This window comes from Diadema setosum, chromosome 18 (assembly GCF_964275005.1).
Source record: "Diadema setosum chromosome 18, eeDiaSeto1, whole genome shotgun sequence".
Lineage (NCBI taxonomy): Eukaryota > Metazoa > Echinodermata > Echinoidea > Diadematoida > Diadematidae > Diadema > Diadema setosum.
In genome coordinates, this window is record NC_092702.1 from 28395138 (window position 1) to 28412372 (window position 17235).

At 39.1% G+C, this 17235-nt stretch overlaps 1 protein-coding gene across 1 annotated transcript in view; it reads left to right on the forward strand.

Annotated features, from left to right (window-relative positions):
• Positions 1–999: 999 nt before the first annotated feature.
• LOC140241725 (probable JmjC domain-containing histone demethylation protein 2C) overlaps positions 1000–17235 on the forward strand; it is a 155809-nt gene continuing 139573 nt past the window's right edge. Inside the window, 1 exon segment of the mRNA XM_072321472.1 lies at positions 1000–1287. Within this exon segment, the coding sequence (XP_072177573.1) occupies positions 1135–1287 (153 nt within the window). The 5' untranslated portion in view covers positions 1000–1134.

Genomic DNA, 17235 nt, shown 5'->3' on the forward strand with positions numbered 1-17235 from the left:
CCCCACCCTACAGCAGCGCACACACGACCTATGCCTGCAGTTGTAAACACAGCAAAAAGGAAGTGGTGAATGAACCTCTCCACGCGCATGACTACAAAATGTTACATTGCAGGAATGCGAGAAACAAAACAAGGAAAACAAAGAGGATAAGAGAGCGACCGCCATTGACCCCCGTGTTGAACTTTATCATGAGAACAAAATGTTACATTAATCATTGCGCTTCATACGCGCAATTGGAGGATTCTTTGTTTAGTTGCAAAGGGACACTAGTACATTTCTACCAGGTACAAATGTACATGTACATGAAATACTAGTAAGTAACTCCATTCCTAATCAATACTGAGTTCGGTTTATGAGTGATTCCAAAAACAAGCACATTAATGCTCACGCAGCTCACAAGTTACTTGCCGAACGAAGGGAAACATAATATATCCTACACGTAATTACGAGTCCAAGGAAGTCACAGAATTTACATGGATGTAATGTCAATAATATTAAACAGTACCAATGACATGCTTCAATCATAAAACCATACATTTTCTACTAGAAGTCTCAGAGTCGGCCAGGAAACTTATTTTTTTCTTTAAAGAGTAGATGGCGACCAGTTTGTTTGTAGCTTGCTTCCACAAACAATTACAAGGTTGATCTGTCTTGCTAAAGAATAGACATTAGATCAGATTCAATGTTGCATAAAAATCACGATGCTTCCTAAAATTCTATTCTAACCGATGTCCATGTTTCAACGCCGGCGAGTAATCTCGACATCTCTCGACAATTCTCCGCAAATAATTGTAAATGAATGCATTTTAGCGCTAGACGGGTAGAAATCTAGAGAGCGCGGTCGGTTGTTTTGAATGTGTACCGTACTATCTTTTCTTCCGCCATTCACGTTTACTTTTGTGTAAAAAGTCCTGACCCTATGACCTCGTGTATGTCCCATGTGTGGACTAATCACGTATTCACAAATTCATGCGCACTACGACCTGTCGTATGCGAAATTTTGCATAGCGTACGTTCCGTATCATCCGGCCGTGTTTTGGCTGCGGTAATCCATTATAGTACACTGGAAAGTCATCAAAAATAACGAATAAATTACTGTTTCCAGCAACAATTTCGCTGAAATGATATTACAGAATGGGAATACTATATCGTGAGGAACTCGTAGGAAAACGGTTCCTGGCTGTCAGTGGCCTGGTGAAGCCGAAAATTTCTAAAATCGCCGAGTGGAAGTGGAGAGCTGGTGTAATTCGGGCGGTGGACAAGTCGAGCAAGGGCAAAGACGCTACTGTGAGTAGACTGGAAATTCACACTTAAATGGTGTTTTCAAAGCGAAATTGAACCAAAAATTATTGAGATTGTGTTAAATGTTTAGAGGTATGAGTGCAGAATGCCGTTGAATTATTGTCAATAGTGTACAAAGAGTATCAATTGAGTTATAAGTGAAAAGTGAGCTGTAATGGAAGATGCGCCGCGTGTCAAAGTGGCAGGGAATTTACTCCAAACGCAGCCGTGTCTAACCCGCTCGCGCTCCCATACTTTTAAGCAAGGCAAGGCCTGCCGGCTGGCTACGGTGAAGTGAGGGTTCTCGCTGAATTAGTGATGTGTGTATGAGGTACCCGACTGGGATTTCTTCTGTCTGTCTCTACCATCATTGAGCTGCCTTTTGAAAATATCAAAAGTAATGACAATAAAAAGAGACCTTAACCCCCCCCCCCAAAAAAAACAACAACAACAACAACAACAAAACAAAAAGACCAACAACAGCAAGTATTCATCTGCTCAACAGTGGTTTAGAATTACAGACTTAACTAACGTTACTCGTTACAGTATATCTTAGTAATTCTGACCTAACTTTTAGTAAGTTTTACATATAGGGCCTAGGTGCCTATTATTCAGATTGACATTTGCATTTATGAATTGATAATATTCACATTAGAGTCTAAGTATTATTTCTTTGTATTTGTGAGCTTGTTACTTATTCATTGAAGATCATGAAAAAATAATGTTCCAGTCACAAATTTATTCAAAACAAAGTGGTCCAGCTCCGGCAATAATTTTTTGAATGAAACATGCATTCAGCTCTGAATCTGAATTTTATTTTGTTGTTAGTTTCATCAAGAAATTCTTATGCAAAATTGAAGTTACATCACATTGAAAGAGAGAGCTGTAAATATCTGTATGCTGGTATTGCAAATACCAACACTTATATGCTATGGTATGTTATGCATTTGCATAATTCACATGAAGATATGTAAACATGTTTAATTTGCTATGTGTCTATTATGGATATCAAACTAAAAAGATCTGATTGCAGAAGTCAAATTATGATTAAAGTGTGGGATTGTTACGAATAATATTTTCTTCAGTTTGTTAGAAAGTTTTTTTTTTTGCAACTGTTGTCAATACGAACATTTTTTTCTTTTTGGGAGTAGATTCTAGATATGAACAATGTATTTCATTGTACCATATTTACACTTTGTGTATGGGTAAACTTAGCCCCTAGCACCCTCATTACAAGTGGTCGAGTTTACCCATAACTACGGTACTATTTGTAATGTTTCAAAGTGCCAGAACTGCATAATGTTTATGAGATAACAAAAATAGAAGAAACATAAGGACCATGTTGTCCAGTAATGTTACAACAACTATATCTGTATTTGAAGCCATGAAAGTATGTTTAAAAAAAATGTGTTCAGTATTTTTCACTAAAAAGGCACATAGAATTCTGCAGGTATAGGTTGAACACCCATAAAAAATAGTGGAAAGGATAGTAAATCTACTACACACTTGGAATTTATGTACAATATGTATGTAGCTGTAGGGATAACAAAGGAACCACTGTGAGTGCAATTAATCCTGGAACAATGATCAAAGTTTGTCCCTATTATGATGTTGTTCCTGTCAGAGAGGCTTGTTTGACAGAGAACTTCCTCATCATTGTGTTGAATATTGGTCTTGCATTCGTGGGATGGATAACCTGGCAGCATGGGATTTGTGAAATGTGGATAGATAGACAAGCCTATGCAATGTAAACCAGTTTAGACTTCAAGGACAGAAAATTACACCTTCTTTTAGTAATGAGAGGGGACATTACCATTACATGAACATTTGATACACACTGAGAATTGTTGTAGTTAGAGGAATGTTGTTTTAGAACAGCTGAAGGAGATAAAACTCACAAGCACATGTGTGCTTAATATTGATTTCTTGTATCAAATATTCCAAACAGATATTCAAAGATGTAATGTGTGTGTACTGTATGTGTGTTTGTGTGTGCCTGTGTGCATGGTCATCATACAAAAGGTTGTAGGTAATGATAATAGTGATGATATTAATGTTTATAATTTATAAAGCAATAAATGCAGACTGGGTATGTTCCGCTGAGCATTAAAATCACACTATTACCATCGGCTTGAAAAGGCATCTGTAGAATGCTTGCAGTAGGATGTGAGTTTTCGCCATGGAAATCTGTAATAATTTGCCAGTTACTGTATGGCTTTACTGAACTTTATCATAAAATGCAGCTTTATTGCATACATATGGTTCACACTGTAGTGAATTAATCTCAACCATTTTCCAACTCTTCCTCAATAACAGCAATAAACCTCTTTGTGAGTTGTTGGAAGTGGCAGCATCCAAAAAAGAGTAATTTGACTAATTTCAGTCTCGCCTAGATTTTGGGAGGATATGTGTACTTTGGCCCTCAGCCTATATTCCTGATCTGTATTCAGCTATCTGGTAAACATGTTTGAAGGTAGATGTATTTGTGTAAGTGATCAAGGACATTTCTTTTTTTAATTGGTTCGTCTCTCTTGTTCAATTCATTTCTATTTAGCCAGGGGTTAATCTTATATACCCCCCCCCCAAAAAAAAAAAAAAAAAAAAAAAACCCCTGCATGAACAGAACATTCAGTTCTACCTGCTGTAGTGTTCTCAAGCACTTCTTAGCATTTTGGTAAGAAGGCTTATCACTTGAAACCCAAGCTACAGACTTGAGTACAGGTCATGCAAAAGTACTGGTTACTAGTATCAGATACATTCCTATCCTATTTTGACTGTAGACATCACATTGTATGATACCCATTCCGACATTGTGATAGAGATAAAAAAGCCCTCCACATTCCCCCTCCTCTCCCCCCCCCCCTTGTGTTTTGTTTCTGAAAGTAACCAAGGCTTAAATTTGTTGTGATAATATAAGTACGAATCATATCCGACAATAAGGCTAACTACACTGTATGTAGCCATAACTGAAGCTTGGGGCCCAGTTGTGATTTTTGAAATTTGATATTGTTGTTCACTTGTCTGAAGCTGTTGTGGGAGGCCAGTGATCACAATTGCTATAACCTATTCCCCCTCCCCCCCCCCCCCCCCCCCCCGGAATTTAATGTGATTTTAAGGGCATGTATTTGTATATTGGCATAATTTGTGATTCATATTTGGGTTTGTAATGATGAGGGGAACAAATGCCAGAATGGGTATATGTAGGCCTAATGATACATGGCACATAAAATGTGACATGGCGAAGATACTCACCAAATGTGTAAAAAGGGTGCATCTGCCTTTTAAAATGAGGAAGTAGGCACATGTTCAGTGGGTCCACTGTACATACACACATACGCACACAAAAAGGCAGACTCAATTATTGATGGAGCTGTTTGAAAGGAGGCAAGCAAACAAGGGCCATTGGTGTACCTCTGTGCCTCCACTATGGACCCTAGCAGCATAGTGTGTATTGTTATGCCATGCACTTTGTCGGACCCTTTAATGAAAGGAGATATATTGATCTCTTTCATGTGAAAGAAGGGTGAGGATTGAGTCAGGGATTGGGAGTAGAAGGAGAGGGGAGGGGTCCTGGCTGTATTTGCTGGGTCTCTTTGAAGATTTGTAGAGCTGAATACTTCTTAGCAGTAATCCTGGTGATTTGGACTAACTGTAAGAAGTGTATTCAAAGGCATTTGAATTAACCAGCAGTTGGGAAGATAGGGTGGCTTCAATCCAGGTTAAGTTGGCCTTTGTGCCAAAATGTAACTACTTCAGTTGGAAGGACAGAATCAAACTTGGAGTTTACTCACTATCTTCATAGTTACTTGGTAATGGTTCCTATAGTAAGAGTGCTGTTTGCCTTTTCGACATATTAAAATTTTGATTTTTTTTTTTGGTGCTATATAACAAAAGGAAGTAAAGGATACATGCACAAGATTGTTTAGTTGTATTGAACTAATGCTATAAAGTTCCATAACGATTTGACAATGACCTAGATGAATTATCAGAATATGCAACAGTTACAAATAGGTCTACTCGGTACTCTCGGAGTTCATATTTCGAAATGTTTGCTTTCAAATTCCCATTGAAATTTTGCCAAGATGTAAAGTGATATCCTCATAAACATTTCCAATTACATTATTATGTGAGATATTGCAGTGAGTACCAGCGGGTACTAATGAGAGAAATGTCTCCTCATATTCTGTATGTCTTTCAAATATAATCATGGTTTTAAAACGCATATTCAGTGTATATCTAGTTGTATCATATCTGTGAAAACAAATTGATTTTTATCTAAGGGATAGCGTTGTAGAGTGCAAGAATAAAGTTTTTTTTTTTTTTTTTCATATTGTGTGCAAACTTATGATTATACCCACGGGGACCTAAAATGTACATAAACACTGTAGAGCAATTGCAAGCAATATGTGTCAAAGTTAGTATTCTCTACTGTTGGTATCTCCACATTTTCTGTTTAAACACACCTGCACCATGTCGTACATGTTGGCTACCAGCAACATTACCTTTGAAATTTAGTGTGCAAGTCAGCTTTGTAAACATGCTGCATTTTAAAAATATCAGCATGGATACAGTATGCATAGACGCACATTATGTACACGGCTGTAGTGTGTGGAAATCATCTCTTCCTTCAGGTACTGCAGTATTCAGACTTTGAACCAATGAAGCGCTTGTGATTAAAGTATGGAAAACAATTGCACAATAGATTTTGACTTTGGTTGGAATGCCATAAATTATCACAAAGTCTAACATGATTTACATCCTTACGAATGGAATGAAAGTTCTACCATAAGCATACAAGTGTAGCATGCAAAACATTGCGCTATTGAATGCATTTCTCTTCCTCTATGCAGGATCTTTGCTAGGGCTTAGCTGGACAAATTGAACTCCCCTTGCAGAAGAGAGAGAGAGAGCTAGGCGAGATTGAATGATAGATTGCGATGGGCAATATTCATAGTAAAGATCTGGATGGGGCAAATAACCTGCTCATGACAAACAGGCATGCATAGGCTGCAAGCTTATAAGATTTCACCCCATACTTTAGTTTGTGATGTGTCTCCTCTGTCTGTCTTTCAGTCTGTCTGTCTCTCCTTTTTCTTCCCTCTCGTCCTATCAGTGTCCATCACTGCCTCCTCCTCGTGCAGTGCAATGTAATCATGGCTGTGTCAATAGCAGGACAAGCCGTCGCCAGGCAGTGGTCGACTTTGCCATTTATTGAACTGTGCCGAAATGCTTTTGTTGCTCGCCAAGGGCAGAAAATGAAATTGCTTTCTCTACGCTCCACTTGCTCAGCCACCGCACTTGTGAGCTTGTGTATGTTTTGCATGTGTAGTGGGTGTACTTTCAACTCCTCGCGAGAGGCTGCATGGAGACTGAAATCAAACGCAGCAACTAGACTGCATTTAATTTGGAAATGCCTGTGGTCCCACAATGCTTTGAATCTGTTCATGCAAAATTATAGGAGATCTGTTTGAATTATCCTGGTTGGAATGTACAAATTTGTCATGATGTTCAGTTGATATATCAGGGGCCTGTTTCATAAAACATGTTATTAGTGACAACTGCCACATTTCTATGACAAATTTGCTCTCAGCCAATCAGATGCAAGGATTTCAGTAGCTTGTCACATCTATGACAACTTGTCACTGATGACAAGTTTATGAAACGGGCCCGGGTTGTTGGTAAAATTCTGCATGGTGTATGGAAGTCTGCTGGTTTGAGAGATAAAACAGAGCTGCAGTGCACATTTTAAGCAATCAAGAAACACAACATTTTCAAGTAATTAATGTGAAAAGTACACTGGTAGGCCTAACTCTCTCAGATGATATCCCAAGTTACTTCTGGGGTGACGCTTGCTATTTCTGGGGGGCATTTCATGAAGCATTTTGTCCGACAAAGTTGTCTGACCAATTTGCTCTCAGCCAATCAGATGCAAGGATTTCAGTAGCTTGTAACAGTTTGTCAGAAAAATATCCGACCAAAACGCTTCATGAAATGCCCCCCAGGTTGCATAACAGGAAAAGTAAGATGCTCATGTTCTACAATATGTAGCTCAGGGGGGCATTTCATGAAGTGTTTTGTCGGATATTTTGTCTGACAAACTGTTAAAAGCTACTGAAATCCTTGCATCTGATTGGCTGAGAGCAAATTTGTCTGACAAAGTTGTCGGACAAAATGCTTCATGAAATGCCTCCAGGCAATTTTCATAGATTTGACGAAATTAAATTTTGGTCAGTGCAGAGTATACTTCATACTTTTCCATGTATTTAGAAATTAGTCAATTCTGTTTATTGGTTAATAATTGCATAATCATGTGATTATGAGAAATTTGTGTCTGAACTATGCGATTTTGTGTGTACATTGAAGATTCAGTGGGCCAGTTATTACTAGACAATAGGTGCAGCTATGGTTGAATTTGTTATTTTGAAATGGTGGGCATTACTTACATTGTGCATCTGTACAGCAAATTACTATTACTATTACTATTACTATTATTTATAGTACGCTTTTCCCACAAGACCCAAATTCAGTGTATGTGTTTTTTTCTATCTCTATATTAGATCTTGGCAATTTCATTCTGGTAATTTGTCAGTGGTGTCATCCTATATTTAATTACCCTTGTGGCCAGGAGGTGTGTGATACCAAGGAGGTAGTAGCTGCTTGGTAGTACCACAACTTTCGTAGGATACCTTGCACATTCCTTGTGAGTATCAAAATGTCAATGATGATTCTTGTTTCTGGCTGTAGTATCCTGCGTAATGGGGTGTGGAGTGCTGTTGAGCTGTTGGAACAGGTCGTCTGACAGCTGGGAAACGTTGTCACCCAGCTCCCAACTCCCATGACTCATTTCCATGGGTCAGAGCTTTTCCCTAGGCAAAAAGCCCGCCAAGCAAATAGAATTCTTTCTCCCTTTCTCCTTTTTTTTTTTTTTTTTTTGGGGGGGGGGGGAGGGGGGATAATGAAGTAGGGTTTGCATTTCTGTACATACTTTTATGCATGCGTTGCTGTCATTTATTGCTTTATCTCATCTCTCTGGGGCTACACAATATATAGTGCTATTTGCTGGAATGTCTCATGTGAACTGAATTCATGAGCCAGAGAACCCTTACTATTTCGTGAGCTACACATGTATGTATGACCTAATGACCCAGTCAGTGGCCATTGTTAGACAGGAATAAATAAGCCACTGATACCGGTATTCATAACTGAGCAACCGAAAACTCCAAATAAGAGAAATTAGGTTACTTTTGCTGCTGTCTATTGGGATTTCTCACTTGATGAAAACATCACAAACTGACAAAGTTCATTGATTTATCAATTAATTAATTCATATATTAATGCATGTATTCATTCATTTCCTTTTTATTAATGTGTCTGATTCCAAGTATTTCTTTTAGTCTACTTGCATCATCAACTTGCTTGCCTTGCACAACTTTATGTAACATTACATCAGTTTACACAATGCAGGCTGTATGTCACACACGTACTAAACACACCCAGAGCCAGACACAGTTGAGGCAAATGTGCCTTTTGTGTTACAGTCCCCAAACTGCCTTATCTGCCGGTCTACATTGATTGGTTTTTTACGAACTCATCCGTTGAACTTCCAATATTTATCATGTTTGTAGAACTTCTTCTATAGATACTACAATAGCACTTGATAAAGTGCATTGTTACCATATGTAAATAGCCAAATAAGGAACAATATTCACAAAATGTATTTCAATGCATGGTACTTAAAGAGAAATATTTAGTGTATATTTTTGCTAAATGAAAGAACTTACTGTAAAACACTATATTTTTGCAGCATGAAGTTTTCATGAATTGGAGCCGACTGCCTTTTTCACGGCATGAAATTTTTGTGAGTTGCTTCTAACATTCAATGCGTGTAGTCTAGTCAAGAACTTTCGCGTGCATTATAATTTTGCGAATCTTGGCTCTCGCGAAATTTGCACAATTATAATGCATGTGAATATTCCTTGTTTTACAGTATTCAATTCAAAGAAATTTGAACATAAAAATCTGTTACATCAAGTGATTGTTCTGACTGAATTTCTTGTGTAGTTGTGCAGTAGTGGCAGCAGTGCTTTAGAACAGTGAGTTAGTACAACACATCTGCAGGACATAGAGTTTATTTAACATGCTGTATTGACTTCAAGAACTTAAAACCAGCTCCACATTGTAATGAATATGGGCATATTTGATCTAGGCTATCAGATAAGAAATGACATTTCCGCTGGTGTACAGTCTTGGTGCTCACTCCCAAATAGCTCTGGCTGCTATCCTGTTTTTAGATATTGATAACCTCCTTTGGAATTTGACATACATCTCTTGTCTTTGCTGAAGAAAATAACACAAAGGAACGTTTACAACTGTAAACCAAGACTATGAGAGGAGGGATTAAAAGTCTGTTATATTTATTGAGTGTAATCCTACACATCAATTTATTCAGCGGGCTTAGTCAGTGTCAGGCAATGACCCAAACTGCTGTGGCAGCTGTAGAGCACTACCAGGATTATTATTTGTAATGTGGCCTCTCTCCATTTACATAAATACTCAGACACTTTTTTCATGTCTGCACTTCTTGTGTGTTGTTATAATTCATCATGTACGAGACACATTTTTCAGCAAAAATATCTTTTATTTTTACTTTGATATGATGATTTATATTGTATATATGCAGTATTACATAGGCCTACATTGTACACATAAGTCACAAAATTTGGCCTTCTGAATTTGTGTGAGGAAATCTTTAATTTGGCCCCTGTATTCAAGTAATGACATACATAGTCATGTGATCAGTGTAAAACAATTTAAGGTGCTCTTAGAGTGCTACAATTAATAGCTTGCTGATAGTAGATCTGGTCATAGCTTTAGTGCTACATTACAGTGTATGTAGGCCTATTTCCAAATTATACTTTTGCGCCATTGCTTTCCCTTCGGGTAGTCTTATTTAGCAAGTGAATTGCGTTGTATCTTTTATTAGATCTCTGAACCATTAAATATTCCATAGAATTCAGTCAGAATTCCTTTGATGAAAAATTTGTTCACAGAGTCGGCCATGTTCCTTTGTGATATAAGAAAAACATGGAGCATTTACTACATAACCCATATTGTGTGAGCATAGATAAATTATGAACTCTTGTGTACAATGTAAGTACCAATTCTTCATCAAATGGTTGCATGTTAAACAAGGGAGGTGTTACAGAGGCGGAGTGACAACTCTTCGTAATTCATGCAAACACATGTTTGGGTTCAAGGCGTTACAATGGGATGTCTAGCATTCTACTACGCTTTGAAGTCATGCGTGGCACCGCTCTAGCTGCAAGACAAAGTTCGGAGACGAAGAACGCATTTCACCTTTCGTTGAATTACAAGCTTTATTTCACCGTAAAATTTTAAATGAAATACTCGAATTGATTTAGAATAGTTAAAGAAAGAATTCAACATCATAAACATGTATTTCTAGTTTCATCGTAATGCGCAAATCGAAATGAAATGAAAATTAGGCCCTCTTAAAAACCTCATACCTTTCTATAATGCGCACATTTCCGCATGTTAGTTTTCCATCTTTTAATCTGGGATATTTTCATTTTTCAAATAAAGTACTTTGTTAAAGCGTGTTCCAGCGTGCTTTTAAACTATTTGCTGTTAAAATTGTCAGTTTTACACTGCATTTTGATTCGCTGCTCCAATTCAAGGTACACAAATTCATTGTTGCCATCACGTTGAAAGAGAGAGCGAATTGCAGTAGGGGCAAGTATTTCTAGATGTGAGAGCGCTGGTCCCGATTATTGATGCTCTCTTTTGTCAAAGCACATGGGTAACACCTGTAGTTGAACGCATAACTTCTCGGCAGTGCCGCGCATGACTTCAAATGAGAGCAGTAGTTGTCTCTCCTTCTCGGTGCTTGCTTGTCTGCAGAATTTCTGTCAAACCTTCAGGCTTCAAATGTACCTCAGGCAGCACTATCACAAAGCAATGTCCAACTGCCATTTTAGCATGTATGCCATGTTAATACAAGTATGTATAATTGATGTCTGATGTATTTTGAGATGACTGTATTTCAAGTATGCACATTATGACTTCTGAGTGGCTAGTGATGCAATCCAAGGAATGCGTCAGCTGTGCTGACAGATGTATTGTAGGCCTATGTCTGTGAATTGCATAGGAATAATGTAACTTCACGAGCGAGCGATGAGCAAGCATGGGGTGTGGCGGGAGAGGGAATGCTGTTCCTCTGTCATCTAGTTGCGGCCAGTAATATAGTGTAACATGCCACTCCTGTAGTTTGTTACAAATGCAGTGTTTTTAGCCTCATGTACTATAGGCCTATTACAAAACCATAACCTCCCCCCATACACCCTCAGCTGCATTTGGAATTAATTGGCATGTACCGTAAAGTTCCATGTATAAGATGCACCCCTACTTTTGGACGTGAAATAAAAAAAAAATAAAAAAAAACACGAAAATTTTCACACAAATATTGTGTGTGTCATATTATTTCAGCTCAAAATTTCCGTAGAATGCAGCATTTATTTGCTCTATTTTTCGTTTCCTTTTATACTTTCTTTAAACGGTATTCATCGGACATCGGCAAAATAATGAAGACGCAAAATGCGAGACTTGTCTTGGTACTCACTTGCTATTGTTTCGCCTTTCAATGTATCATCGTACTCATGAGTGTACAGTACAATCTTTGCTATCATACCTATAGGGTGTCTCGCATATTGACGCATGTCAGACTGGAAGGTTCATTACGAAAAATAAGAAAAACATCAACAAGTGTAGCAGAGGGATCGTACGGCGAGACATACGGCGCGTACGGTAATTACACTCACTGTTGTTTCGCCCGGAGGGATTACCAGTAAGATGTGTGTCTCTTGTACCATGCTTGTATGCACAGTGCGAGCCTTTTGCAAAAGGCAGCTCGCTTTAATTTCAGCACATGCACACAGAGAGCAATGGACTTGCACACACAGCGCACAACGGGCAAGCGCGCTCCGATCCGATCGCTGTGTGCACGCGAGTCCATTGCGAGAGCCTCTCTGCAGCTGCAGCTGCTGCCTTTGCAAAAGGCTTGCTAGCTAGCTAGCTACAGTGTAGCTATGCTATCCTGGCCTCGTGAAGAGCAAACGAAAGCCATGGATAAGCATGCATGCTTCACACATCGTTCACATTACGGTGACATAGTGTCGATCCTACTCTGTATTTTACAGCTTTTGTCTATGGCCATATTGATTCTAGTACATTGATAAGTTTTATGATATCAGTAATTTAGTAATGATACCTGTACATCGCATATTTCAGCTACTGGGTTGGCTGTTGGTAGCTTGGTAGACAGTGATATACAGGTACATCGGTAGCTACAGCTGTTGTCTATGGCCAGATTGATATATCGTTACTACACAAGGCCGATGTAAGTTTATCCAGTATTTACAGCTGTTGTGTGTGTCCAGATTGAAAGATTGCTCATTTATCCGTAAGTTTTAGTGATTGCTTACCCTCCGAATGTCAATGGCATACATGGCCCAAAATTGACCTTATAAAATTTGGTGTACATGACAGATTTTTTTCTGTGATTCGACTGTACCCGTGTATAAGACGCACCCCCGATTTTCTATGTTTTCCGAGGAAAAAATAGTGCGTCTTACAGGCCTTGAAATAGGATTTTGGAGGGGCAAGGCCATTTAGAAAAGGGCACTTTTTCCAAGAGGCCAGCCATGAAAGGGCACTTAGGTCAGTCAGAGGGGCACCAAGGCCACATTGAAAAGGGCATGTTGGGTGTTTTTTTAAAGGGTGATTTTTGCGACGTTGCAAGAATTTTATGTTTTTTTTTCATATTCCAACAACAACCCCCCCCCCCCAAATACATAATATATATACAGTCAACCTCGCGTAAGTCGACATAATCGGGACTGAGCAAAACACGTCGACTTACGCGAAAGTCGACATTTTGTCGACTTATAAATGAAAATTAATTTCCTCTGTACAGAGTAAGATTTGGATCACGATGCGGATCGCTACCCATATATCTTACTCCTTTTGCCGCCAAAACATGCCTACTGACATGAGCAACAATAATGTTTTAGTTCATGCATAAATCTTGCGCGGGTTAGTAACGACAACGCACAATTCCCAAATCTCTAGAGAGAGTTTGAGAGAGCGGGATCGGAAACCTAGGCCCGTTTCTAGACACTTAACGTTTTAAACTTTATTTGAAATATCAAAGGCATATTCCCCAAAATTGAATTAAACTTTGCGATTTAAATTCAAGTGCGTTGCTGGGAAGATATGCGTGTGATTTCGCATGATTCTGTCGAGATTATTTTTCAGTGCCGACTGAGTTGAAATATGTGTGATTTTCCTTCCCTAAGTCGCCATATTTGTTCTGCTTAAATTTGTATTGCCATGCTCTGAAAATGAATTGTTCTCGCGCTCCGATTCGCAACAGTGTTACCGCTCTGTACGGCGTGGGCCTGTCTGAAATAAGAAGAAGAAAAGTTTGTTCATCCGAAAACGACATCTTTCGGACTACTATAACCTTCGTAAAAACAAACCTCTTACCATTGTCGGACTAATTTAACTTTGGACTGAGATTTAAAACTTCGGCATAGCGAACATTAACAATAATTCGTTATCATTTTTTTCATTGACATTTTGAAGCAGCATGTGTTTCGGTAGTTTGAAACGTGTAAATGTTGCGATGTCTTTCCTCTGCAAGTGCAGACTAAGTTCGGTCACGGCGAAAGTTCCGTTACGAAATAAAAAATAATAAGAGCCTTTTCAACAATGACGCACTTCCGTACATTTTTATGCGTTTAAACGCAGTTTCTAGTTTCGGACAAGATCCGCAAGTCTTTTCTGCAACGCTCTTGCGTTTTAAAAACAGATTTGCATTTGATTTTTAGAGTTGCGTTTAAACGCAATTGAGTTCAAATTTCATACAATTTTCTAGTTTTGTGTTATTATCAAACGCAAGTCTTTTCAGCGTTCCGTGTGATTTGATGGACTTGTATTTGATTTTCAGATTTGCGTTTGATTTTTAATTTTACTTACGATAAGTCTTTTAAACAATAACACACTTCCGTAGATGTTTAGAGATGCGTTTAAACGCAATTTCTTATAGTTTCGTACAAAAACCTCAAGTCTTCTCTGCAACGCTCTTACGTTTGAATACAGCGTTACGTGATTTGATGGACTTGCATTTGATTTTTAGAGTTGCGTTTAAACGCAATTGAATTTAAAAAAAAGTTCCCTTCAATTTTCTAGTATCGTGTGATTATCAAACGCAAGTCTTTCAGCGTTCCGTGTGATTTGATGGACTTGCATTTGATTTTTAGTGTTGCGTTTAAACGCAATTGAGTTTAAGTTTCCTACAATTTTCTAGTTTCGTGTGATTATCAAACGCAAGTCTTTTAAGCGTGCCATGTGTTTTGATGGACTTGCATTTGATTTTCAGAGTTGCGTTTAAACGCGAGTTAAAAAAAAAAAAGTTCCCTACAATTTGCATACAGTTGCATTTAATTTGTAATTTTGTTTACGAAATAAAAAATAATACAAGTCTTTTAAACAATAACACACTTCCGTAGATGTTTAGAGATGCGTTTAAACACAGTTTCTTATGGTTTCGTACGAAAACCGCAAGTCTTCTCTGCAACGCACTTGCGTTTAAATACAGCGTTACGTGTGATATGATGGACTTGCATTTGATTTTTAGAGTTGCGTTTAGACGCAATTGAGTTAAAAAAAGTTCCCTACAATTTTCTAGTTTCGTATGATTATCAAAAGCAAGTCTTTCAGCGTTCCGTGTGATTTGATGGACTTGCATTTGATTTTTAGTGTTGCGTTTAAACGCAATTGAGTTTAAGTTTCCTACAATTTTCTAGTTTCGTGTGATTATCAAACGCAAGTCTTTTCAGCGTGCCATGTGTTTTGATGGACTTGCATTTGATTTTCAGAGTTGCGTTTAATTTTTAATTTTGCTTATGAAATGAAAAAAATAATGCAAGTCTTTTCAACAATAACGCACTTCCGTCATTTCCGTAGATGTGTAGAGATTTATTTAAACGCAGTTTCTAGTTTCGTACGAAAACCGCAAGTCTTCTCTGCAACGCTCTTGCGTTTAAATACATCGTTGCGTGTGATTTGATGGACTTGCATTTGATTTTTAGAGTTGCGTTTAAACGCAATTGAGTTTCAGGTTCGTAAGAATTATTTTTTAGTTTCATATGATTATCAAACGCAAGTCTTTTCAGCAACGCAATTGCGTTTAAATGCAAAAGTTGCGTGTGATTTGATATCACCTGCATTTGATTTTTTGAGTTGCATTATTAGTTGCATTGTAATAAATCTTTTTAGAAAGGGCCCTGGTTTTAATACCGCTTCGGAATAATCAACGTTAGAATATTCGGATTTACAAAAACAGGGGCAGGGGGCACATACCCCCCCCCCCCCATACTTTTTGCGGCACCATCAAAATGTGCCCCCTTTTCTGGAATATGCCCCTTTTTAGGAGAATGCATGGGACCGATTTTGCACCAGGGCAACTGAAAGTACAAAAAGGGCCTGGAAGGAGCACAGGGGCATGCAGCTCTCCGGGGGGGGGGGGGGGGGGGGGGGGGGGGGGGGGGGCAGGGGTACACAGTGCCCCTCCACCTTTTGGAGGATCAACTAAATGTGCCCTTTTTTCTTTGAAGGTGCCCCTCTTTTCCTGTAAAGGGGGGCACACTTTTTCCTAAGGGGCAGTTTTAAGAACAAAAAGGGCACTTTCAGGAACAAAAAGGGCACTTTCAGGAACAAAAAGGGCACTTTCAGGAACAAAAAGGACACATTGAGGAACAAAAAGGACACATTGAGGAACAAAAAGGGCACTTTGAGGAACGATAAGGGCACTTTGAGGAACGAAAAGGGCACTTTCAGGAACAAAAAGGGCACTTTGAGGAACGAAAAGGGCACTTTGAGGAACAAAAAGGGCACTTTGAGGAACAAAAAGGGCACTTTGAGGAACAAAAAGGGCACTTTGAGGAACAAAAAGGGCACTTTGAGGAACAAAAGGGCACTTTGAGGAACAATAAGGGCACTTGAGGAATAAAAAAGGGCACTTTGAGGAACACTTCCAACTAACCAGCCAACCCGTGTTCACATACAGTGTTACGGGGGTAGGGGATCTGCACAATTTTTTTTACATTTTTATTTCACTTTTTTTCGCATGCGTGCCCTCGATCACATTTACTTTGAGCATGCGGGCATGAATGCAGAGCGAGAGAGATGGCAATTCTCGCAGCCGTCCGACATGCCTGGCACATGGCTTGCGACCACTTGCTCCAGACGATTTAATAGCCGCATTCCCCACAGTAACACACGCATGCACATACTGCACCCACCCAACGCGCTCAGCCGCTGATTGTGACACTCGACCACTCGACGTACAAACACCATCAACGTACAGTACTTCCGTACGTACGCGCGGGCACACTACGAATACAGTGGACTACTACCTAGCTAGTAACTCTATGGCCGCTGCGCTGCGGACATAAATTGCGGAGGCAGTCGCAACGGTCAAAGCCGGTCGGCCGTACCGTACGTACATAAGTACAAGTCGTGTACGTACACGTCGTCTCGTTGAGTTTGAATCAGATATATATGGGACGCGAGTGAACTGAACAGAAGGTATGATATTTGAGATGAGGAAATTTGTCCAAGCTTATTGAAGTGTAGACTTTGAGAAAGGGCATATTATACGTCATAAACAAGAACTTTCATTCTAAAAGGGCACCACGGCCACAAGAAAAAGGGCACATTTTTTTTGGCCGTAACTTTGATCACGGAAGAAAGGGCATTGCGGCCAACAAGAGGGGCACCGACGGCCATGGCCGTCGGTGGCCGTCGGTTAATTCGAGGCCTGGTCTTATACACGGAACTTTACGGTACATATACGATATAGTCATCGCTGCA